The sequence below is a fragment of the Hibiscus syriacus genome, unplaced genomic scaffold, assembly GCF_006381635.1.
Source record: "Hibiscus syriacus cultivar Baekdansim isolate YM2019G1 unplaced genomic scaffold, ASM638163v2 tig00110187_pilon, whole genome shotgun sequence".
NCBI lineage: Eukaryota > Viridiplantae > Streptophyta > Magnoliopsida > Malvales > Malvaceae > Hibiscus > Hibiscus syriacus.
Genome location: NW_024062618.1, coordinates 504,276 through 528,154, shown reverse-complemented (window position 1 = coordinate 528,154; position 23,879 = coordinate 504,276). Strand labels below are relative to the sequence as shown.

The following is a 23,879-nucleotide window of genomic DNA, read 5'->3' as shown; positions in this document are numbered from 1 at the left end:
TCCTCAAAGTAGAAATGACATGATAGTAGCAGCCACTGATAACAATGATTGAGAACAGTGAAAGAGAAGGAAAAACAGTGATAGAGAAAGAAAACAGTCGATCAATTTACAGATTATTTAGAAACATCTATTAGTGTATTTTGTACTATAGCTTTTCTATCTAAGATATCCTCTAACGATAGTGATATCAGCCTCTCGCACCCTCCTTCGAAGTCTATCTAGATCCCTGGCAGTGGCAGCAATCTTGATGACTCCCGGCCAACCAAGATTCTTGATGGCAATTATCTGCTTCAGCTCAGCGCGTGACTTGACGCAAATATTATTTCGCCTCATTAGCCTGCCATAGTAGGTGTGAAACCTTGCACACGTCCTTTCAGCCTTAAACCTCATATTCTCTAGTGAACGGCGGAGATGCTTCTGCATCCACAGCCTGCGTCTGAGGAAAGGATGACTCAAACGAATCCTCAGTTCATTGATTTTGCTCGTCACGTCTTGGAGTTCTGTTCTCAATTCCGCGCATCTCAGAAAATGCGTTCGAGTAGCCACCATTTTTAAATTGGAATTTTAATTTTAAATCTTATACTCAAGCTCTAAACCTCAAAACTTTAGACTCAAACCCTAAATCCTAAATTACAACCCATCACACCCACCCACAGCTGCGGCAGTCTTGTACTATTTTAAATAACTCATTGAATGCATTTGAACCGAGAAGAAAAATGGTGCACTGATCTAAAATCACTAAATAAGAAAGGAATTGAATGCATATAAGCATTCTACAATATTTTAGGAGCATTTGGTTCAAATTTGATAAAAACAAATGACTTCAAAAGATTGAGGAATTGAAGGAATAAGAAAATCATAGATCAAATTATAAAACTGTCAAAATATTCAACTAAATTTTTTAATTTTCATTTGACTCAAAATTTTCATAAATTCTAAATGACCAAAGTTAGGGGACCAACAAACTAACAAGTGACTATTAGATAAACCAATTCGAAATCAATCAATTAAGGCCAAAAAATCAAGTATAAATACACAAATACAACCTCCGTTCTCTCCCCATGCATTCGTTTAGCTTAACCATACATTAAAGTAACTTGATTTCTCAGTCCAACCAAATCATTTGTTGCAAACTACATACTATCATTTGTTGTAACAATATGTTTGATGAGTAATTTTGAATTTTGAATTTATTGTTAATATCAATATTTTTAGATATTTTCAAATATTTGCTTTAAAAATCCAGATTTTTTATTAAATTTAAATTTTTAAAAATGTCTGTTGAAATACTTCTGAAGTTTTTAAACAAGAGTTTATACAAACTTTAAAATTTGAACAAACTAATCTATATTAAACATTAGTGAGAGTTTATACGTAAGTTTTATTAAACAAATACGATTTGTACTTGTTTATTTCATATAAAATTTCCTACTTGAGATCAATATAACATTTGAAATCATAGCTCCACGTCCTTTCCAATACCACTATTTAAATAGGCTATATATTTGAATAATTAGCAGGTAAACTGCAGAAGCAAATGCTCTTCTACTCAAGTATCAAGATAGCACACTCCATGCAGATAAATCCCCCCTCCCCCTTTTTTTAAAAAAATACATTCATATTCTTTAAAAAAAATAACAACAAAATTGAAGTTACGAATATCAAACATTGAGGAACGTTAGAAGAGTATTATTAATTTATGAGTTACTAGTGGGGTTGAAGCTTAATCTAGTTAAAAGCAGAATTTATGGTATCAATGTTGAGAATGGGGTGTTAGATACTTGGGCTAATGATATTGGCTGTTCGGTAGGATATTTCCCTTCTGAGTATCTAGGCTTACCCTTGGGGTTCAAGAGGAATTCGGCTGCTATGTGGGATCCAATAGTGAAGAGATTTCATGCTAAGTTGAGTGGTTGGATGTCTAATTCCCTGACGGTTGTAGGAAGGGTAGTGTTGGTTAAATCAGTGTTGTGCTCGCTCCCGGTTTATTTTCTTTCCATTTTCAAAATTCCAGTTTCTGTGCTACAGAAATTAAATTCTATTATGGCTTCATTTCTGTGGGGGGGGGTGCGGAGGGTAAAAATAATATCCACTGGTTAAGTTGGAATTCGGTTAGTAAGCCAAAAAGATTAGGGGGTCTAGGGGTCCCGAATTTATCACTCTTGAATCGAGCATTACTGGGGAAATGGGTATGGAAGTTTGCAGCAGAGAAAGAGTCCTGGTGGAAAAGGGTGGTATGTGGTGTTTATGACTTGGACCCGAAGTGCATAATGATGGGGAACTCGTGGCCAGCCCGTGCATCATGGATTTGGAGAGGTGTGGTTAAAAATTTCTTCACCGATGATGCTTTTGGGGATTGTATTAGGAGGAATATGCTTTGAAGACTGGGAAGGGGAATTCTGTGCAGTTCTGGAATGATGTGTGGCTGGGAGAAGTTCCTCCGAAAATTCAGTTTCCTAGACTTTATGTTCTTTCGAGTAACAAATCGGGTAAAGTGATGGAGTTTAGGGTGAGCAATGGGGCTAGCTGGGTGTGGGACATTCAAATGAGGCGAAATTTGTCAGATTGGGAGGTTGATCAGTTGTTGCAGTTGATTGCTATGTTGAACAATATTTCTTTATCTCCACGTGAAGAAGACTGTTGGATTTGGTCAGGGAATGGAGAGGGTTGTTTTTCAGCTAAATCTTGTATCAACATTTTCTATGATCAAGATGGTAGTGAGCAGAAGAGGGTGATCTGGGAGAGGCATATTTGGGTTGGGATTGCTCCTCCACGGGTGGAGACATTTGTTTGGCAAGTTGCTCATCAGAGAATCGCGATTAAGGAGGAATTACTGAAGAGAGGTGTGGTTGGGATTGACGGTCCTTTATGTTCTTTGTGTGGTAGGGAAGTGGAATCAGTTATGTATCTCTTTTTGCATTGCGAGGTAGTTTGGGGTTTGGGGTCTAAATTTTTGAATATCTGGGATTTGTCCTTTGTGATCCCAAATAACATCATTGATTTTTTGAATTTGTGGGATGATTTACTCCCGAACTCGGTGATCTGGAAGTTTATTCCAAGGGCGTTGATGTGGTCATTGTGGAAATGCAGAAACGAGATCATTTTTCATAAAGTAAAGCTGGATGGGGTGAGACTGTTTTTTATTGTTTGTTTTAGAATAGCTTCCTGGTTTGTTGCAAAGTTCAAGGAGGTGCATATCCCTTTAGACTCACTTGTGGGTGATTTAAAACTTGTTGATTTAGTGGGAAGACAGGGAAATGGTAATCTCCAATCAAGTTGTTGGGTTCCTCCTCCAAATGTGTTCTTAAAGCTAAATGTTGATGGAGCGATGACAAAGGGCTTGGATAAGGGAGGTATTGGTGGTCTGATTCGGGACAGCAAGGGCATGTTGCTTAAATGGTTTTCAGAAAGAGTTGGGGGTGGTCCTTCTATCTTGGCAGAATTATTGGCGATTAAGAAGGGGTTATGTTTCTTGGCAGATTTAAGTTCTGTTCTGAATCAGAGGTTTATTCTTGAATCAGATTCAAGCAATGCTCTGAAGTGGATTAAGAATCCGGGGTTATGCACTCCTATGTTTCAATTATTGGTGAAGGATATAGTCTCTCTTATGGCAGGGAAGGATATCATTATTAGGCATATCTTGAGGACTGCAAATTGGGAAGCTGATAAATTAGCTAAAGATGGGATAGGGTGATGTTTTGGTTACTGTATGTTTGTGTTGATGTGTAGGAATTTTTACTATGTTTAGCTGTGGTTTTTAAGTTTTATGTAATTCATGGGGATGTTAGCATATTGTGAGGGTCTGCTTATGATGTACTAAAGTTTTCATCTATAAATTTCTAGGTACTCTTTCCTCCTTTCTTTGTCCTTCATGTTACTTGCATAACATGGAGGGTGCAAAAGGGGGTTTTAATGAGGCTTAAATTTCTATAAAAAAAAAGTTATATAATAATTAATCTATGCTACAAACAAATAAACATTCAATTATCGGGAAAACAGAATACTAACTTACCTCCGAGAAAATATTTAGACTTGAGCCACTCGGCACGTTCTCTAGCGGCATTTACCTTCTCCACTTCTTTCTTATCATGGAGCCTTGACTCTTCAATGGGAGGACGAGCATCGAGGGTAATCTTCTCAAGCATGACGGCATTCTTGATCAAGTAGATGCAGAATTCAGTATCTATTGTTTTCCCAACAAACCCAGTGATGTTCACCACCCTCAGGCTATGGTGGGGACATTTTTTAGCTTTCTTCGCTTTCCTTTTTACATTAGGCTTCATCCAAAAAAGCTGCATATATATATACACATATATAAATAGAGGCCAAATTGTGTCTTATAAGAAAAAAGGTCATGCATTGTTAGAGAAAACAACTAACTTAGGCTTTATGCGCATCACAGCTCAGCTAAAAGTAGGTTTCTCTACATTTTCTACTCTTCTTTAGGCCGGAAGTAAGGTGCTTTAGATACAAGTCAACGATTGAAACAATGCAATCACATAATCATATTAAATCAGTAAAAACACATCACTTGGAAATGCACTGTCCTAGTGAATCACACAATCAGAAACGCACAGAATGCTGGTTGCAGTAACATCGATCTATACCAATTAATTAGTATGAGGAAGTTGGTACGAAATGCTCTTCCAGTTTTCTAGGTCGTGAAGCAAGAATACGAACCTCCAATGACAGCTTGTTTAGTAAAGGGCGAGCATTTATCAACGACGAGAAGTGAAGAAGGCTTTCATCATCACGTGCAAAAAGACTTAGCTCCAATTGCTTGAGGTGGCTCAATATGGGGTATTCATACTTCTTCATCCATTTCTAAATTACAAAACAGCATGAGTTATGAAAACACAACAAATTTTGTAACTTGGCTAGCAAAAATATACTATACAAGCAAATAAACCAGTATTCAGCAAACTAACCTCAACAGATGCCATAGAAAATGCAAGCATCTCTAGCTGAGTTGAAACCGTTGGCATCCCAAGCATCTTACGAGTAAAATGTTTCAAACCCCTCCTCCCAATTGATAATTGGGTAATGTTCAGGACATTCATAGTGGGAATCTTTATCTTAGGTCCACTATATTTGAGTGATAAAAAGGTTGGCAGCATCAATTTCCAGACTTTGCATGCATAAATAGAAAATTATCTTCAAGTGTTTCAAACAGAGTGATGGACCGACAACTCTCAGATGAACGAGAGACTTAGAACCTTCCACACATAGGCATTCAAGAAATGGACTATTGGATATAAAGTAGGCAAGAGCTTCACCACTTCCATCTACTTGTTTCAGTATAAGAGATGTCAATAAAACTAGGCAAACATAGTGTCTGTAAGCACAGAGGGTAACAATTATTCATATCAGAACACCAGCCAGTATGGTCGGTTAGGTTCAATTCAAATCTTTTAACTTTTTTTCAAATGCAAATCTGACCCATTCATCAATTTCAGGTTTACAACTTTCACCTAGATGAAAGTGGATTTTGAATTCATCAATAGCAGCAGCAGATAATCGACAAGACTCCAACATGTGATTCGCCCAATTTAGGTACCTTGACCTTTCGAAAACATAAATTTTCTTCCCTTTGCGTCCATTAATCGGGTGAGCAAACTTAAGCATTGCCTGTGACCCATCAAACTCCAAACACGGATAGAAAGTCCAAAGTTTTTTCCATCCTCGAGAAATCACACTAGTTTTTGCTGCTTCTTTCATCGTCATGCAAGACAGAACCGAGACCAAAATTTCATCAGGTAGCTCACTTATTCTATCTTGACCATCAATGTCTCTCTGGTGATCCATTACATCATCGTAGGGGAAAATCACAAAATAAAATATATAAGTATTGGGCGGGAGGGAATGGACAACTATATTCATAAAAAGAAACATAGAAATTGTACCAGTTACAATCTAAAGAATACATCGCAATTAAGAAAACAATGCAATACCTTGAGTTTTTTTGAAGTGCACGCACTGAGTTTTAGAGCAAACCTCTCCATCTCAAGTTCTAAAATTGATTGAAATTCTAAGTGCATAAACAACCACCCGAGTAAGCAAACCGCCGAAATTCAAATTGCAATTTAATAAACTAAAAAGGACAACTCTCCTATCCCTTCTCTTTATATAAAATAAAAATAAAAGGCAAAATTTTGACAACAATTACAGGGTATAGCTTAAGAATACCTGTGTTAAAACCCTAATAAGGGTCTTGCTATAGAATTTCGAAGACCAATTACAAAGATCTCGACAAAAACCTCCTTTTTTTTCACAAGGCAACCCCTTTAAAGCACCTCTCTTTTTTGTTACAAAATTGGTGATTAGGGTTTAATATTTTATAAGGTTGGGGATGCAGTATAAATACTACGCCTGTAAATTAATTGAATTTTAGCGAACCGTTCATGAACCGTGCGGCGTGAAGTTCGTTTATGTGCGTTTATTTATTAAATGAACGAACGTGAACAATATTTTGTGTTCGTTTAATTAAATGAACGAATATGAACATAGGTCTCGTTCGTTCATTTACGTTCGTGAATGTTCGGTTATGTTCGTTAGGTTATGTTCATTTATGTTCATTCATTTATGTTTAATCTAATCTTCTTAAATCAATTTTGGTGACCAATATGTAAGTATCTTAAAAATATTAATTAATATGATATTCTGATGATCAAGTCCATAATTAACCCAATTTTTATTTGGAGATTAAATCCAATATATTAACTCGTGAGTCACCTCGCACCTATATTCATTTCCCCCTTTTTTCCCCAAACCCTAGTATTCACTGGAGAGTGGAGACGATCGCTGAAAACTTCAAAACAAGTTATATTATAGTGCAATCTGAAGTTTGACAGGTCTGTTTTCATCTCTTTATCTGTTTTATTTGGCTTAATAGTTGATAAGTAAAGTTATTGGGGGTATCTTCATATCTAAAACTCAAGAAAACATTATACTTCTTTCTAGAAATAGATGGGAAGATAAAGGTAACAATCAAAAGTATATGAGCATCAGTAAAGAGAAAAATATATAGAATTTTTCAGAAAACAAAACTAAGGTTTTTATGCAATTTCTGAAAAAGAGTATAATAGCGGAAGTAAGGGTTTTCCATGAATAACCCATTAATAAGTAGAAAATACACTTTAACAATGAACTTTTGTTTCATAGTTCTTGACTTTTAGTTGTGGAGTAGACTTTAGGTACGTTAAAATTTTGAATGGTGGTTTATCAATAATATTAGTTACGATATGTAGCATCGAAGGGATTTCGGATCTATGTTATTGCCTTGTAGTCCAATTTGTACCATTCGAAATCTTCATACTGTTAAAATTTATACTCTGCCAACGGAAAGGACCATTATTAACAAACCTCACTAAAGTCTGACATTGATGTCACAAAACTTTTAGCCGGCGAATTTATTAGAATAACGTAGTGGAAAATGATTGTTCATATGTAATCATGTACCACTAAGATAAATATTATAGCGTTAAATTAAAGTCGTGTGAATAATTAAATATCTTTAAAAGATCGATCGAAATATTTGATATCTTCAAGCATTTCATCACTGTTAATAAGCTCTTACGCTATTTATCACTGTAGATTTGGTTGATTTGCATTGTCGACTATTTTTCATGAAAGAACAATGAAGGTAGGGTCTCCAACGTTTATGTTCGTTTATGTTCGTGTTCATTTATGTTCGTATTCGTTTATGTTCGTGTTCGTTAAATGAACAAACATGAACAAGTTATATTCCTTAATAAACGAACATGAACAAAAAAAAATTTGTTCGTTTATGTTCATGTTCGTTTAAGTTCGTTTATTTATTAAATGGACGAACATGAACATACCTCCGTTCGTGTGCGTTCGGTTCATTTACAGGCCTAATAAATACAACACAAGTAGATACAATTTTTTATTGAGAAAAAGATAAAATATAAATGGTAAATTACATAAATAATTACTGGAATATGATTAATTTTTTTTAAATACTAAAGTTTTAAAAGTAACAAATAATAATAATAAAACAATGAAGCTTTAACAACTATCATGTTAATCTTACTAACATTATTTAACTACAAATGAGAAATATTAACTAATATTTGACGTTTGCCATAAAAGATCTAACGAATCCAGATGTGACAAAAGTCAATAATTCAGGTAAGTTTGCGTTAGACGTTTAATTTAAAACTAATTTAAGATATAATATATAAATGTTCAACAGATCATTGAAAACATATGAAAAATCTTCTAGACGTTTGATGCTTTAATGCTCTAATCTCCTTTGATGATCTGATGAGATTAATTTTAATATGTCATCTCAAAATAATGTTTCTCATTCTTTGAACATGTAAAGTGTTAGTTTTACTCGTTTTAATATTTAAATTTTTAATTTTTTAAAATTATATTTAATGTTTAATTTTTGTTTCATTTTAGTATCCCGTTAAATACTCAGCGCTAAGTTTTTTTTTTAATTGCAAGTTTAAGTATTAAAATGGACTAAAATCGATAGTTTAGGTATTAAACGCGTTAAGTTTTTAACGGTGAGTTACTAAAATGAAATAAAAACTAAATGTTATATATAATTCTGATAAAATTAAAAGTTTATGTACTAAAACATATCAAAATTGATAAATTATGTACTATCCACGTAGTTTATCCTAATTAATTTTAGTATGTTTAATACCGTTCTGTGTAGTTTCAACGAAACTCGAGTTCGAATCTCATTTTTTGGAAATATTCCCCTCCACTCCCTTTTTCCTTTTTAACTCTTCAACGAACCCTAAAAAAACCACCCACTTTGACAGCTTTATGGCCACCAGAATCGACGGCGATTCCTCCAGAAAATCAGCCTCCGATCCGACCTGTATAACCGATCTCTCGATATCTATTCGGATCCTCAGTCCTTGCTCCAGTCCGGGTCAGTTAATGAACGCTTTAATATACTCTTTTTAAGCCATTAATTTGAAATTAGAGTGTTAAAAAGTTCATGAATTGTTTTTTTGGGTGGAGTTGCTTTTTAAATTACGTTTTTTTTAAATTGTGAGAAGAAAATAACCCAATTATGTGACATGATGTACTAATTGATATTTCCCATTTGGGGAAATTGTTGTGGAAAATGGTCGAAGAAATTAGGACAGTAGATTCAAGGTTTATATGTATTTATTCCCGATTTTAAGAGAAATTGTGAGGAAAATAGTTAATTGGTATGTTTCTTTAGTTATTAAGTTTAAATTGGTGGCATGCATGATCCATGTATACTTTTCACAGCGTGAAAAGAACCGGTTTCTTTGATTTGTTTTGTTTTCAAAGATGTTAGAATGATCGATTTTTTGTCGATTGACAGGGTGTTTTAATGGATTCAAGTGGCGTTTTACTTAGATTATTATTTGTAGGATAACAAGTTGACAATATACTCATATTTGATTCGTTTCTAAAGGATTTCTCGCTCGATATTGTGGTGTGTGTCATCCGTTTTTTGTTTTCCATAAATCACTGAAATGATTGTTTGATCGTTACAGATTTGAACATTTCAAATTAGTTTTTCTTATCTGTTGTTTCTCCTACCTGATCAGGTTTTTGAAGTCTATACACAATGGATGATGTTACTGATTTGACCGGTGACGGAGGTGTTGTTAAGAAGATCATAACACGGGCCAAAGCTGATGCTCTCATCCCGTCTCAGGATCTTCCGTTGGTTGATGGTATACACTTGTTTCGGACATGCAGCATATAGTCTACGATGAGTGGCATTTTATTCATCTGATCATATATAAACCGTTGCTGAATTTCATGGCTGAGAAATGTCGTACAATAAAACACATCTTTTGCTCGAAATGATATCGTGTTTGGTCAGCTAGAATTTTCGTTTCCTTTTAATCTTATTTATCTATGTAGTCCAAATATATAAATTAGCTCTCTCACAAGATTCCGGCTTTGTCGATTTACTTCTTTGGTGTTTGAACAGTTCATTATGAAGGCACTCTTGCTGAAACTGGTGAAGTTTTCGATACTACACATGAAGATAATTCCATCTTCTCCTTTGAGCTCGGAAAGGGCACGGTTATTCAGGCTTGGGACATTGCTATAAAAACTATGAAGGTCGAAAATATGTTTTCTCCATGTTGATTTTAGGTTAATTAGGCCTCTGTAACTCTGATACACATCCATTTTTCCTTTTTTGACAGGTTGGTGAAGTTGCGAAAATAACTTGCAAGCCGGAGTATGCCTATGGTGCTGCTGGATCTCCCCCCGATATCCCACCTAAGTATATGATTCATATTCTCATCTTTTAATCTCATCAACAGCTATGACAATAGAAATACTTGATCTTGAATTAGCTCTGTGTTTTGTTTGGAGATATGGTTATGGTCTATGTTGTTTGAGCTCTTCATTTTGATTTAAGTAGTGTCCGATATTCAAGGACCCTCAAATACACGGAAAGAAAACTTAGCAAAAGATTGAACATAACTGTTACCCGTACTTGATACTTTCACCTGAGTCTCGAGTAAAATAGTTGGGATGAATGTGATTTGCTTTGAGATTGGGCCAAGGAAGAATGTGATTTCATATTTTTGTATGCAGTGCAACCCTTATATTCGAGGTGGAGTTACTGTCCTGCAGGCCACGGAAAGGTTCCAGTCTTGGTAGTGCTTCAGAGGAGAGAGCTAGGCTAGAGTAAGTTGCGTTTCTGTATTTCTTGCAACACTTTATGCTTGTATTTTGTGTAACTCTATTTGCAGGCACGTAACTATGCGAATTTCAATAAACTTAAAATCAGGGAGCTGAAGAAGCATAGGGAACTCGCCGCTGCAGTGAAGGAGGAAGACAAGAAGAAGAGAGAAGAAGCAAAAGCCGCGGCCGCTGCTCGTATTCAAGCCAAGTTGGACGCCAAGAAAGGTCAAGGAAAGGGTAAGGGCAAAGGCAAATAGTTAAAGAAGGATTTTACATATCAAACTGATGAAGTTTCATGTCAGCCATTTTAATGGTGATATTCCTTACTGTTAATGTTGAAGAAGTGTCACTTTCACACTTTTGCTTAAGCTACAATGTTGATTAGGTTAGTTCCCTTCCAGAACTTGGTTAATGGATTAGAAATAAACCCGGTCCGTAATCTTAGACACGATATGAAAACACGAGCACAAGTACGACACATTTGATAAACAAAATCATTTTTCTCAAAACTCACACCTAAATTACAACATGATTTTCACAAAATCGAAATATAAATATTATATTATTTCAATAAAAAAATCCCATGTTTTTTCCAGTCATTGCCATACATTGTAGAATCAACGGTCCAGCTTTATGATTGGACTATGGTGGGTCCCTTTATTTTAGAGGTCCATCTCTAGCCGGTTGACTAGCAAGATCACACTTGGTCTCTGCAAATCCAACCCTTGACTTCACCAAATCAAATTCCATCCACACGTTTTGTTGATGATGATTACCGATCACAAACGCTTCAATCCCTAATAGATCAGAGTTCCCAACTGTGAGGCAATACACCGAACCACTTCCCTTACTCATCTCGGGAACCCGATATAATAGCCTCTCACCCGATATGCTCATCTCGGCCCCGTCAAACATTAAACTGACTCGCGGTAAGTTGGAAAAACTCGTATAGACTGACTCGTTGATTCGGAAACAAAAACCCATTGCTTGTTGAAAAACCAAGTTTGGATCCTCGAAAACTTGTAAAACTCCTCTTGTTTGTTGCAAAATTTCATTTCTTATAGCGGTATAAACCGGACCCATTAAGAAAGTAAATTGGGTGCCTGAGTCGATCATTGTTTGACCCGCACCCGTGTGATCCGGTAAATTGGATTGTATATGCAACCCTATCAAAATATGGCAACGGGTCGGATATTTGAATCATAGGAGTATAATTTAATGTTTTAAGCCAAAAGAAGCTGGTATCACCGAGAAGTAAAACACTAGACGAGTCGAAACCCGATATACAACACGAGAATTTGGGAAAACCCATTTGACTCACAAAAGATAAGGACCCACGGTTCATGCCCATTAACCCGGTTGTTTTTGAATCTTCATACGGATTTGAGCTAAAACCCGAGTCCAAACCAAATAAAAAACCGGGTCGGCTCGAAGATCCAGTTGCGAAATTCTCATACGCAAGAGTTCCTTCAAACGAAGAAGCGTCAGCGTAAGAGATAGCCACGTGGCAAAGTTGATTATTCGGATCGCAGGAAGACGGTATGGGTAAATCTCGGGTTTGGGTTTTACAAACCGGTGAAGCACAAGGGACGGGATTGTATGAATTGGAAAGTTCAGGGGTAAAAAAGGAAGTTAAGTTTGGAGTTTTTTTACAGTGAAGGCATGATAGTTCACTCCCGGTGTCGAGGATCATGGTAACATTCTGCGGCGGCGAGCCGACGGATAAAGAAACTGTTAAAGTAACGTTATGGTGGAAGCCAAGCTTGTTGGTTGTGGCTCCGGCGGCGTCGAAGGCGGTAGAGGAGGAGGAGAAGCTAGGGACAAATGTAAGTGGGGGACGACCAAGGGTCGTTTTGAGATGTAAAAAGAGTGTTTGTTTGGAAGGAAAGCAAAAGTTTTGATGGAAAACGAGAAGGAAAATTGCGAAGCCAAGAAGAAAACGGAAAGAAGACACTGATTTTCTTTCTTTGTGCTTTGATCTTCAGTTTTGTTGGGTACGTAGAAGCAACAGTTTGAATGTTCTTAGCTTTTTTAGTAGTATTAGTTCCTTGGATAGTATAATAGTTTTTATTTTGAGAGTAATAAATTTTTTTTTTTAATTTTGGAAAAGTAATAAAATCTTTTTTAATAAATTAAAAATATTTAAATACATTTGTATATGAGTAGGTTGAACCGAGAAAGTGGTAAAGACAGTCGCACTTTAATAATTTTAATATTTTATATAATTTAAGTATATTCTTATTTTTTTTAATAATTTAATATCATAACTTTTAAATAAAATGTATTTTTATGTAATCTAAATTTATAATATAATTTTTTTAAAAGTTTATACTCTTTAACGTAAAATTATATGTTTATTCAAGTGTATGAGTAAGATCATAAGGATTATGATAAATTTATCGGTCTATGTACTTCTATTGTGTCCACATAATTCATTGTATTATAATTATGTTTAAAATATTTTATAGTTATATACGTTTTGTTTTATTATAATTTATATTATATAAATTTAGAGATATTTGTATATTTATATTGTATTTATGATTTATATTAATATTTAAACTTAATTTCATAATTAAATTGATTTATGATAAGATATTTATTGTAAATATTAATTTATAAAAACCAAGTTTATCTCCGGAGTTGAGCCATAAGTGAAATTCATGTTTTAATACCGAAAATTGAGTTGGATTTAAATTTTAGAACATTACAATATATATATAAATGTACTAAAATCAATCAAAACCCACTGATCATGGCACCGAAATGAAGTTTGTTTTATATGCGGTAGTACAATTTATAGTGAATTTAATGCTTTGTGGAAATGAGACATCAACATGTTAATAAGAAATATTTTCTTCAAAACAAACATATTAAATATACACGGTTTATTTGCGGCTCATTTGGTTCTGCCAAATGTTTACATTCATAAAAGATTTCTTTAGAGGTATCGATGCAGTTACAAGTATCAATAATATACCAATGCATCAAATAATTACAGTGCGTGTCGTCAATAGTTAAAAAAGATTATAAAAATATACCATCCTTATAATTATCTTAAATTATTATATATATATATATATATAATATTTAAAAATTTTAAATTTTATTAAAATATATATAAATGTTAATATATATACTTGAAATGAAATAAATGTAGTTGTTTCTCTCTCTTTTTTCCCTTATATATATATATATCCTCTAAAAATATATATAATTTATTAATCCTAATAAGATATTTTCTCTTTTCTTAGAGTTGCATTTAGTGTTGTCTCCTCGATTGATATTTATCAAGTGTTTTTATCGAATTTTTTAGTCTATCTAAAGTAAAATGTAAGATCATCTAAAAAATATAATCAATTCATTTCCTTTGGTCACCTGCCATCACCAAGAATTTCAAGGTCAACACACTTTCTTTTGTTATCCAAAAATGGACGCAGGTGCTTCAACTCGAAATCAGAGATAAGATTGATTTTTGCTTAAGAATAAGTACAAACTGAACTTGATAGTAAAATTATTCAGACTAGTCAAGACTTTTATCTTTATTGTGGATAAATTGATTTTTTTCTTCTTCGATAAACACTCATAATCATAAAAGAAATGTATGATGTTACTATTGAATCATAGTAAATCAACTACTGTTATTAATTTTAAATATAAATATTAATATGAATTTAATATTTTATTATTTATAAGATAATAAAATAAATTATCATCGGGTCCGACCTTGTCCCGTTTACCAACCTTGCACCTCTCTGTAAACAACAGAAATATTTAATTTTCAATATTAATTGCATTATGTCAAAATTTGTTATTATCAAACAAATAATTCTACACGCTTTCTTCCCAAAAAGAAAGAGACATTTTACATAGACGAGAGTTAATTATTTTATAAATGTTTTAGAAAATAGTGCTTTTAGAATTTATTGCATTATTTTTATGGTATTTAATACAAATTAATTACACCTTTAATTCTAAAAAATATTACTTCAATCAAATGTAGATATTAATAACATTTTTGTTTTTATTTTCGATTGACAGCTAATAAATACAGAAAATATTAATAAAACTTTCATCCAATTCAATATAAAAGAGTATTGGTTTGTATTTTCATTACTGAATCCTAAATAAAATCATTCTTAAGTTCAATGACTCTAATAAAAGAAAATTTCAATCTTTGTGACCAAAGTGTAAAGACTTTAAAAGTTCAGTGACCAGTACCCTCAAATTAATTAGAAAATGAATCATTTATGATAAAAATAATAATCACATTGCACAAAATATAATTAAGTCACTAACCTGTATAATATACAAATAAAAATATATTTATAATCAATACATTATATAATTACGTGTAAAATCAATCATTTGTACTATAAAGATTGACGAAAGAATAATGAAATATATCCGGATGTAAACTAAAATAAAATTGAGCAAAACACACATCTAAAATCTTTAGATATATGCATAGATCAAACTACTCCAGTGATTAAAGAGATAATTGTTATCTTTTAAAATTACGGATTCGAACACAACATTTACATTGATATTTAAATATTCATTGTAAAATAGTTGAAAGTTTATCAAATAAATACTACCTTACTATCACCCCATACTAATAAAGAAAATCTCAAAACCCAAGTTTTCTTTAATTTCATAATATGGTCAAAGTCTGTTATTAATCGCTATACATGTATTTTTCTTAAAATTTTAAAATTTCAACTTCGACTGAAAATAGTACAAGAATAATAAGATTAATAGACAAACTAAAACCGATCGAATTAGAGAATACGGCTTCAACTCACACGTAGATTTAAAAGGCATCGTTCGAGTCAAAACTGAAACTTTAAATTTTGAAAAATATATAACCAAATAGAACTACAGAAATTAAATCCACAACATACACATAATATGGGGATTAGTAACAGATTTGACCTTTAAAATATTCATACACATCATATTTTATGATCATGCATGTATGATCATGGGTAGAAAAAAATGGAAAATGCACTTGGAATATGAAAACATATGACAGCTATACTACGATTCGGATGTGAGCGTTAGATATGAATTCGTACGACACGGATGTATTCAAAATTTAATATTTTTAAGTATTTCCTTGCATTTGAAAGGTCCCAGAAGATCATATCCCGGTATCCATGGCGGATACGGAGCTCAACTTCACAGCAATATAAAAATTCTCAAACGTTTTCTTGACAAAACATAGCCCAACCAGAAGAGACTACACTACATTAAGTCAACAGGTCTTACATCGGCATCGTTTACGATCCCGATACGAAAATAATGAGTTTGAATTCATCATGTTAAAATGAAAGCAGTTTCTTCCCAGAAAGGTATATTATTATACCCCTGGAAGCTGAAAATGGTTTAACAAGGGATTGGAACATACTTACAGAGATGTGTTCTTCGATTTTTCAGTCGGAAAATTAGTTCCCGTGATAAAACGATGAAAGAAATGATCGGTGATATATCTTTAGGACAAACATCTCAAGGGTTTCACTCTTTTCGACAATAATTACCTGAAGAAAAAAAAAACCCTTCAGATCATTCATCGTTTGCGTTTGGTGGCGTTCCACAGATTAAGTAAACATTCAACACCTCCTTGCAGGCTTGCCCTTCTTCCTTCTCCATAGTTCCATAATTCGGATGTTACGTACCGTCCACTCGGGTTGTATTCGTTTATTTCATTTATAACCGAAACGACTGACTTGTACACTTCGTGTCCCATCTCATCCTTCAAATATCTTAGTTTTTCATCTTCATCGTCAATCACTTCCTGAACCAGCATTATCAAACTTTGAGCAAACAGGTTCATACCGACAGGAAAGCAACGGAACAAGGAACAAACGAGGTGTGTTTCACAAGAAAAAACAGATTGATAACTTGTAAATTTATTTTCTTCCCGATTCTGCGCCAAGAACTGAATTCAGGTATCTAACAAGCAGAAAGCCTGATTACATTTGTGGAAAGATAGCTCTCAACCAACCAACAAGAAACAAAGATAACACACATCGCCCGAACTAAAAGGTGCGTGCTGTTACTCATGGCAGGCATAGATATAAATCTAATCTCATACAAATTTTCTACAATCGAGGGGGAAATGAGAAATGCAACTTTAGAACTACCATAAAGTAATCACACGCTTCTAGACATGTTCTATAAAGGAACCATACCTACGATCAAAGAAGCAGAGCATATGATATACGACATCTTCGTATCAATATTGTAAAGTTAAGAAATTGGGGTTGCAGAACAAATTTAATAGGAGTCATGAAATAAAGACCTGATATTCGTCTCCCTCGAGTTTAATACGTTTAAAAGGATGCCAGTCTGGATTCTTCAGATATTCCTCCCACAATGAGCACATTTCTGAAGCTCTCTCCTCGGCTAGTTCCTCACTATACCTTCTCTTCATTGCTTGGAGGAACAGTTTACTGTCGAGTTCTCCCAATCTCTTGACACCAATATTTCCATGACTGGATATTTCTTTTAATCCCTACAGAGTGAATGAATTAGTGCTTCCTGATTGGCAAGTATGATCAGCCGTAAAATGCTGAAGTGGAATTTTAAGAAATTATATGATGAGCACCGCCAAATAGTTCACAAATCAATTCGACTTATAAACATAGCATTTCTCAGTAAAAAAGAACTGAAGTAACCAGATATGAAAATCTTCTTAAGCCTTAGAAGCTTGTAATGTGGTCATATAGTCGCACATGAAACTCAAGGATAATTTGATCAGCCTTGTGCCATGTTTCATTTAGTAAGGCGAGGAATCAGAACTGCTTTTTTCAAGGGCAGACAAAAACCATTTACACGGTTGCAAACCTGTGATTCATCCAATCTTTTTAATGTATCTATTATTTTTTAGGAAAAGTATTAAAAAACAACCAAAAAGCTAAATGCCAAGAGAAAATAATTTCTTTGGGCTTATTTCTGGTTTTCACAATACCATCAAATAATTCATGATTAAGCAAGCTTATCCTCTAGTTCAACACAAACCATAATTCTACTCTCCAGCATCTGAAAAATATATTGTTCAAGATCTTAAAAGACTTTCAAATGGAAAGCTACTTACTAACGTTTACTGCTCATAAGGTTGGTGTTCTGAAGACTGTTTGGGTTCAAGCAGGGCAAGCAATTTAAAGATCGAAAAGAAAAAGAACTCACGTTGATTACTTCTTTGCGAGCTTCCTGCAGATCATTGTTGCTCTTACGTTCGCTTACAATAAGACTTTGGTTCAATGCTTCTAAATCTTCAAGCTCTCTCTCCTTTTCTTTCAGCTCCTTTAGACTTGCTTCCATTATTATCAGAACTACATCATCTTCATCTCTCATTGGCCTAATTGCATCCAATGACCCTCTCAGTATTTCCAGTTCTAATGCTTGTTTTTTATCTAATTGTTTCTCCAGTTGAATTATCCTCTTGTGAAGTTCCTCCTTCTGCCTCTGGAAAATTGATGGTCCAGTCATATCATCAATTTTCAGCATTCTTAAACCAACAAGTATTGTGGCATTAAAAGGAAAAAAGAAAGGCTTGAATGACAAACAAACCTTGTGATCTTCAGCCAACTTCATTTAATTTTCATCTGCCCTTCTTCGCTCCAAAGCAGCCAATTGTAATGCACTATTTTGAAGAACATTCTGGAAGAAGAAATATGTTAGCATTTACATTTTCCAGGAACTCTTTGATCGACATTCCTGAGAATGCAACTAAAATAGAAGATGCTGGATGAGCAATTTTTGTTTTTCATTTCTATGCCTTTTTTATAAAACAAATTCATGGCATATTATCACAAAACTTTTGCCAAAAGTACCATTGAGTTCTGATGGAATCAATTTGAAAGTGGTTATATGAACTGACTGTGAGTCGAAAGTTTCACCAAAAAATAGTTTTACATAAAACTTAAGGGGTGAACAAGAAAAAGTGAAAATGAAGAATGAAGCATGCTCTTCAAGCTCCTCAGCCAACCTTTTTCTTTCACTTTCAATCAGTGTCTCTCGCTTTTCAAGTTCAACTTCACGCAACTCCAGGTTTTTTCTATGAGATTCTAGCTGTGACTTCCGTTTTTCGTGTTCATTGAAAACCTTCTGGAAGTGTAGCCTTGCACTTAGTTGACTCTTTTTAATCACTGTGAATGGAGGCAAAACGGGTTGAACCTTTGAGACGACAGTAGTAGTAGAAAACACTCAAACATAAAAGTAATGGAAATACACAGTATTGTACAAAAACAGAAATGACATGTAACAGACCCGCTGAAAGCTATAAGACAAGAGTTAAAACAAAGGAATATGAATGTATATATAATTTTACTAATGCAAGTAGTTTCCATGATAAAAACTTAAGCTACAGGAGTTAAAACACACCTTCTTTAAGGTTATCTTTTTCTTCCATCAAAACTTTGAGGGACTTGGAAGTCATGGAACATATTGTTTCCATCTCATTCATGTGTTTGTTTTTAGTCTCGACAATATTTGTCAAATACGATACAAGTCTATCCTGTTTCCTTGCTTCTTCCTCAATCAGCCTAGAAATGGTTTTAAGGTCACTAGTCTTGCGTAAATGTTCTCCAATAATACAACTTGACTTATAGTCATCGGCACGAGCAACCCAAGCATAAATACCATACTTAACATCATTATTAGCACACCAGTCCTTTTTCCCATGATGATCTGCCTCGTAAGAATTCTCAAATGACAAGGCATTATGTAGCCCTGACCAGTCTTTACAGAATTCCACGACAGCAGTTCCTGAATGAACACAGTGATTCCAAAGTATGGGGTTGAACCCTCTACTGATAAACTCATCCCTCAAATTGGATTCACTTTCCCCTACAGCTCGTCCATCCTCTGCCTTCCAAGTAGGAATATTAACTACAATTCCGGTCCATGGCCAAACAATTTTCTCATCATCGTCACAACCACTAAGAGGATCCTCCTGAGCCACAGGTTTCGATGAACTAACCAAAGGCACAAGACCTTTTTCCAAATACTTTTCCAAATCCAGGTGATTGGCTTTCTCTGTTGGTGTTCTTTTTTTCAGAAGTACTATTTCCCACAGCAGAAGCATGCTGGACGAGATCCAAGTATCGGTAATTTGGATTTTTCATCCCAGGACAATAGGGGCACGTATAAGTTTCTTCCAGAACTTTGGCAACGTACTTCCCATTCTCATCATGGTCACAGCCACTGAGAGGATCTACTGGAGCAGCAGGATTCGAGGCACAAGATCTTTTTCCAAATACTTCGCCAAAGCTAGGTGATTAGCTTTCAATAGTGATGATCTTTTTGCAGAACTACTATTTCCCAACCTAGAAGCATGCTGGAGGAGATCCATGTATCGGTAATTTGGTTTTTTCTTCTCGGGACAATAGGGGCACACATAAGTTTCATCTGAGACTTTTACAATGTACTTCCCATTCTTTAGTTTTTCGTAAGATTTATCTACGTACTTTCCCATTTCAGATTCCTTTATATTCAAACCATCTTCCAAGCTGATAACCGTTGTCAAGGAAACCTAAAATGTAACAACAAAACAGAAAATCAAACTACACCCAATAGGAAACTATGCACTACTTCCTTACTGGTAGAAACAGTCAAACAGTTAATACGCCAATCAAATTACAAAAGTTTTAAAGTATCTCTCCTTCAAATAGAAACCATGCAATCTAGTGGATAATTTGGAAATATAGAGATAATTTTATGAACTCAATAGCATAAAAAACTTCAATGGAGTGAGATATGATTAATTACTTTGAAGCCTGGACACATCTGCATAGGAGTGTAGAAGTCTATCTTGTTTTTAGTCCCAGTGATGTTTGTCAAATATGATACAAGTCTATCTTGTTTCCTGGCTTCTTCCTCCATGAGCTTGGGGATGGTCTTAAGGTCACCAGTCTTGCATAAATATTTTCCAATAATACTACTTGACTTGTAGTCATCAGCACGGGCGACCCAAGCATAAAGACCATACTTAACATCATTATTAGCACACCAATCCTTTTTCCCATGGTGATCTGCCTTGTAAGCCTCCTCAAATGACAAGGCATGCTGTAGCCCTGGCCAATCTTTATCAAATTCCACCAAAGCAATCCCTGAATGACCATGGTAATCCCAAAGTGGGTTAACTCTTACGGGGTTGAACCCTCTCCTGATCAACTCATCCTTCAACGTGGATCCACCTCTTCCTACAGATCGCCCATTTTCTAACCTTTGAGTCGGGCTATTAACCACAATTCCGGTCCACGGCCAAACAATTTTCTCATCTTGGTCACGACCACTAAGAGGATCAGCTTGAGTCGCAGGTTTCGATGAACTAACCACAGGCATGGGATCTTTTTCCAAATACTTCGACAAAGCCAGGTGATTGGCTTTCTCTATTGGTATTTTTGCATTACTATTTCCCACACCAGAGGCCTGCTGGGAGAGATCCATGTATTGGTAATTTGGCTTTCCCATCTCAGGAAAATAGGGGCACCTACGATTTCCATCTGAAGTTTTGACAACATACTTCCCATTCTCATTGTGGTCACAACCAGTAAGAGGATCCTCTTGAGCCAAAGATTTCGATGAACTAGCCGCAGGCACGAGATCTTTTTCCAAATACTCTGCCAAAGCCAGGTGATTGGCTTTCTCTGCTGGTCTTCTTTTTGCAGAACTACTTTTTCCCACACCAGAAGCATGCTGGACAAGATCTATGTATCGGTAACGCTGCTTTTTCTTCTGGGGACAATAGGGGCACAAATAAACTTCGTCCGAAACTTTGATAATGTACTTCCCCTTCTTTAGTTGTTCATAACATTTATCTACATACTTTCCCATTTCAGATTCTGCAATATCTGATCATCTCTCTAGTTGATATCCGTTCTCGAAGTAATCTAAAAGGTAAGAAGAAAGCAGATAATCAAACTTAACCAAATATAAAAATATGCACTTCCTTATAGGTTTCAATAATTAAGAAGCCGATTAAATTACAAGATTTTAAAGATATTTCTCCTCCAAACAGAAACCATGCACACTGTCTAGTGGATAATATGGAAACTGAATAGATATTTCATGAATCCAATAGCCTATACAACTTCCATGGGAGCACGGACACTTCTATTAGGGGAGAGCTCGAGTTTAAACACCGAAACAGCTCTGACATGACAGACATTATTGTTTTAATTATACCACCTTTCTAACAAAATATATTAGCCAAACTACACAAAGTACATTATCCAGAACGAAACAATTGTTAACGGATTGTTTATGACAATCCCAATTCCATGCTCGTTTATGACACTTACACTCAAGTCGAGTAACGTACAAGCAAATCCAAATAGCATAGTTTCAATTTGAATAGTTAGAATCAGTGTTGCATACGAGTAATTCGCTAATTTTGAATCGTTATCATTTCCCATTTTCCACCATTAGATAATGGTGAATATAAAAGTAGAAGCAAACAAAACAGTCGAATTGCTGTATCTAACCAAACGAAGTAATTTTCCTTTCTTCTTCAACTACATTTCCCAGAAACAAACAAAACTAGAATTACAAGAACTTTAAAACATGCAGGAATCAAATGATCAAAATATCTATTAAAAAAGAAAAGCATTTGACTGAAGTCCATGGATTTTCACTGTTATCACAACAAATTAAAGATTTTCATGAAAAAAATGAAGCTTTATGGAAAAAAAATAAAAGAAAAGAAAAAGACTTTACCTTCAGAAATTAGAGATTCGATTTTGAGATTTTCTAGCTTTCTCTAAAGAGCTTAGATTTTGCCAATACACTTTTTTTAACGTATATTTGCATTAAAGCCTTTAAGGGTACAACAGTTCGGTGCGGTTTGACCCAGATAAGATTACTTTCAATTTGGACCGATTTAGTTGAGTTCGGTTTAAAATTTTAATGATGGTAAATTAGCCCCTGAATTACTATTCTGAGCCCTGAATTTTAAATGTTATTGATCGTGTAAAATTTTTCATATTTAATTTAGGGTCAATATGAAAAAAATATTTAAAATATTTTACATTAATTTTCTTTCAAGATTTTCTCTTTTTATTGCCTTCTTTGTATTTTAATAAGTTGAAGAGTTCCGGAATGTTTTTAGACAAATCTACACGATCAATAACATTTAAATCAAGACGCAAGTCATAATAAAGGATTCGGCGTGATTTGATATTCATATTTAGATACGAGAGTATAGGTATCTCAAAAATAAATCTTGATTGAAGATTTTTTTTATAAATATTTAGTGATAAATTAGCGTTAAGAAGATGAAGATCAATTAATGTAAGAATCAGGTCAAATAAAAATATGGTATTCAAGAACTCGTCACGATATAGAGTTTATGAAATATGTGTTTTCTTAATTTAATCTTTAAATTATAATATATTTTTTACTTGACTTTCCATGTGTCATTTATCAATTGATTCGAACCATTGCATTATATTTTTAGTATAATATAAAAATAAACAATGATAGAATGTATTTTTGGAAAGAAAATAATAAGGGTTTAAAATAAGAATCTATTGAATAATTTATGTGGTAAAATCAAATATTATTCTATTTTGAAAATCTAAGTTTGAGTAGTTGTGTATCGTTTTTACTTTTTTATGTGTGGTCCCGATGATATTTGTCAGATTTGATATAATTAGGATTGTAAATGAGACGAGACAGATCACAAGCTACTCGAATTTGACTCGGTCAAAGCTTGATCAACACTCGAATTTTTAACGAATCGAAGCGAGCTACTTAGTATCCGACTCAAAAGCTCTCGAGTTTCAATCGAGCTAAGCCTGAGAATATTCCAATTTGAAATGTTTTCCAACTTAAGTCAAATTTCAATTTTTGATTTTAAATTCGAGTTCATCTGTCAAATCGAATCAACAATACTCGAGATCGACTCAAAACTACATCCAAGAGCAAACTATGCACTTTATTGTAGGTTTGAACGCCAATTAAATCGTAAACATGTTTATCCTTCAAACATAAACCATCACATCATCTATAGATGATGATACAAAAAATACACAGATATTTCAAGAACTTAACTTCAGTTGAGAGGAAAAAAAGCCAAATATCATATTCAACAGTAACGCCGTCTGTGGGAATCAAACCAGGACCACGTGGTTAATAGCCACGAGCTCTACCGATTACAATCCGTAATTGGATTAAGATTGAATCCGAATAAGAAAAAAGTATTTATT

At 34.3% G+C, this 23,879-nt stretch overlaps 3 protein-coding genes and 2 pseudogenes across 3 annotated transcripts; 2 read left to right on the top strand and 3 right to left on the bottom strand.

Moving 5' to 3' along the window:
* Positions 1 to 2,185: 2,185 nt before the first annotated feature.
* Positions 2,186 to 3,694, top strand: LOC120217325. The gene is made up of 2 exons (XM_039214479.1): positions 2,186 to 2,221; positions 2,366 to 3,694. Exons 1-2 carry the CDS (start codon positions 2,186 to 2,188, stop codon positions 3,692 to 3,694), a joined length of 1,365 nt encoding a protein of 454 aa, XP_039070410.1.
* Positions 3,695 to 3,912: 218 nt separating this feature from the next.
* On the bottom strand, positions 3,913 to 6,284 carry LOC120217455. The gene is made up of 5 exons (XM_039214543.1): positions 6,187 to 6,284; positions 5,952 to 6,028; positions 4,929 to 5,793; positions 4,681 to 4,824; positions 3,913 to 4,292 (listed from the first exon to the last, which is right to left on the bottom strand). Exons 3-5 carry the CDS (start codon positions 5,115 to 5,117, stop codon positions 3,981 to 3,983), a joined length of 645 nt encoding a protein of 214 aa, XP_039070474.1. The 5' UTR covers positions 5,118 to 5,793; positions 5,952 to 6,028; positions 6,187 to 6,284; the 3' UTR covers positions 3,913 to 3,980.
* Positions 6,285 to 8,754: 2,470 nt separating this feature from the next.
* On the top strand, positions 8,755 to 10,943 carry LOC120217534 (peptidyl-prolyl cis-trans isomerase FKBP20-1-like). The gene is made up of 6 exons (XM_039214623.1): positions 8,755 to 8,911; positions 9,567 to 9,695; positions 9,959 to 10,092; positions 10,179 to 10,258; positions 10,576 to 10,668; positions 10,772 to 10,943. The coding sequence occupies exons 2-6, from the start codon at positions 9,587 to 9,589 to the stop codon at positions 10,920 to 10,922; spliced, it is 567 nt and encodes a 188-aa protein (XP_039070554.1). The 5' UTR covers positions 8,755 to 8,911; positions 9,567 to 9,586; the 3' UTR covers positions 10,923 to 10,943.
* A 379-nt stretch (positions 10,944 to 11,322) lies between these two features.
* Positions 11,323 to 15,944, bottom strand: LOC120217324 (annotated as a pseudogene).
* Positions 15,945 to 16,206: 262 nt separating this feature from the next.
* On the bottom strand, positions 16,207 to 21,704 carry LOC120217535 (annotated as a pseudogene).
* Between the last annotated feature and the right edge of the window lie 2,175 nt (positions 21,705 to 23,879).

Coding starts and splice junctions, on each gene's coding strand:
- LOC120217325 (XM_039214479.1), top strand. CDS start 2,186: ATGGGTATGGAAGTTTGCAGCAGAGAAAGAGTCCTG. Junction 2,222..2,365: donor GCAGCAGAGAAAGAGTCCTG/GTGGAAAAGGGT, acceptor GGATTGTATTAG/GAGGAATATGCTTTGAAGAC.
- LOC120217455 (XM_039214543.1), bottom strand. CDS start 5,117: ATGCTGCCAACCTTTTTATCACTCAAATATAGTGGACCTAAGATAAAG. Junction 4,825..4,928: donor TTTCTATGGCATCTGTTGAG/GTTAGTTTGCTG, acceptor TTTGTAATTTAG/AAATGGATGAAGAAGTATGA. Junction 4,293..4,680: donor TAAACAAGCTGTCATTGGAG/GTTCGTATTCTT, acceptor ATATATATGCAG/CTTTTTTGGATGAAGCCTAA.
- LOC120217534 (XM_039214623.1), top strand. CDS start 9,587: ATGGATGATGTTACTGATTTGACCGGTGACGGAGGTGTTGTTAAGAAG. Junction 10,093..10,178: donor TTGCTATAAAAACTATGAAG/GTCGAAAATATG, acceptor CTTTTTTGACAG/GTTGGTGAAGTTGCGAAAAT. Junction 10,669..10,771: donor GAGGAGAGAGCTAGGCTAGA/GTAAGTTGCGTT, acceptor ACTTAAAATCAG/GGAGCTGAAGAAGCATAGGG.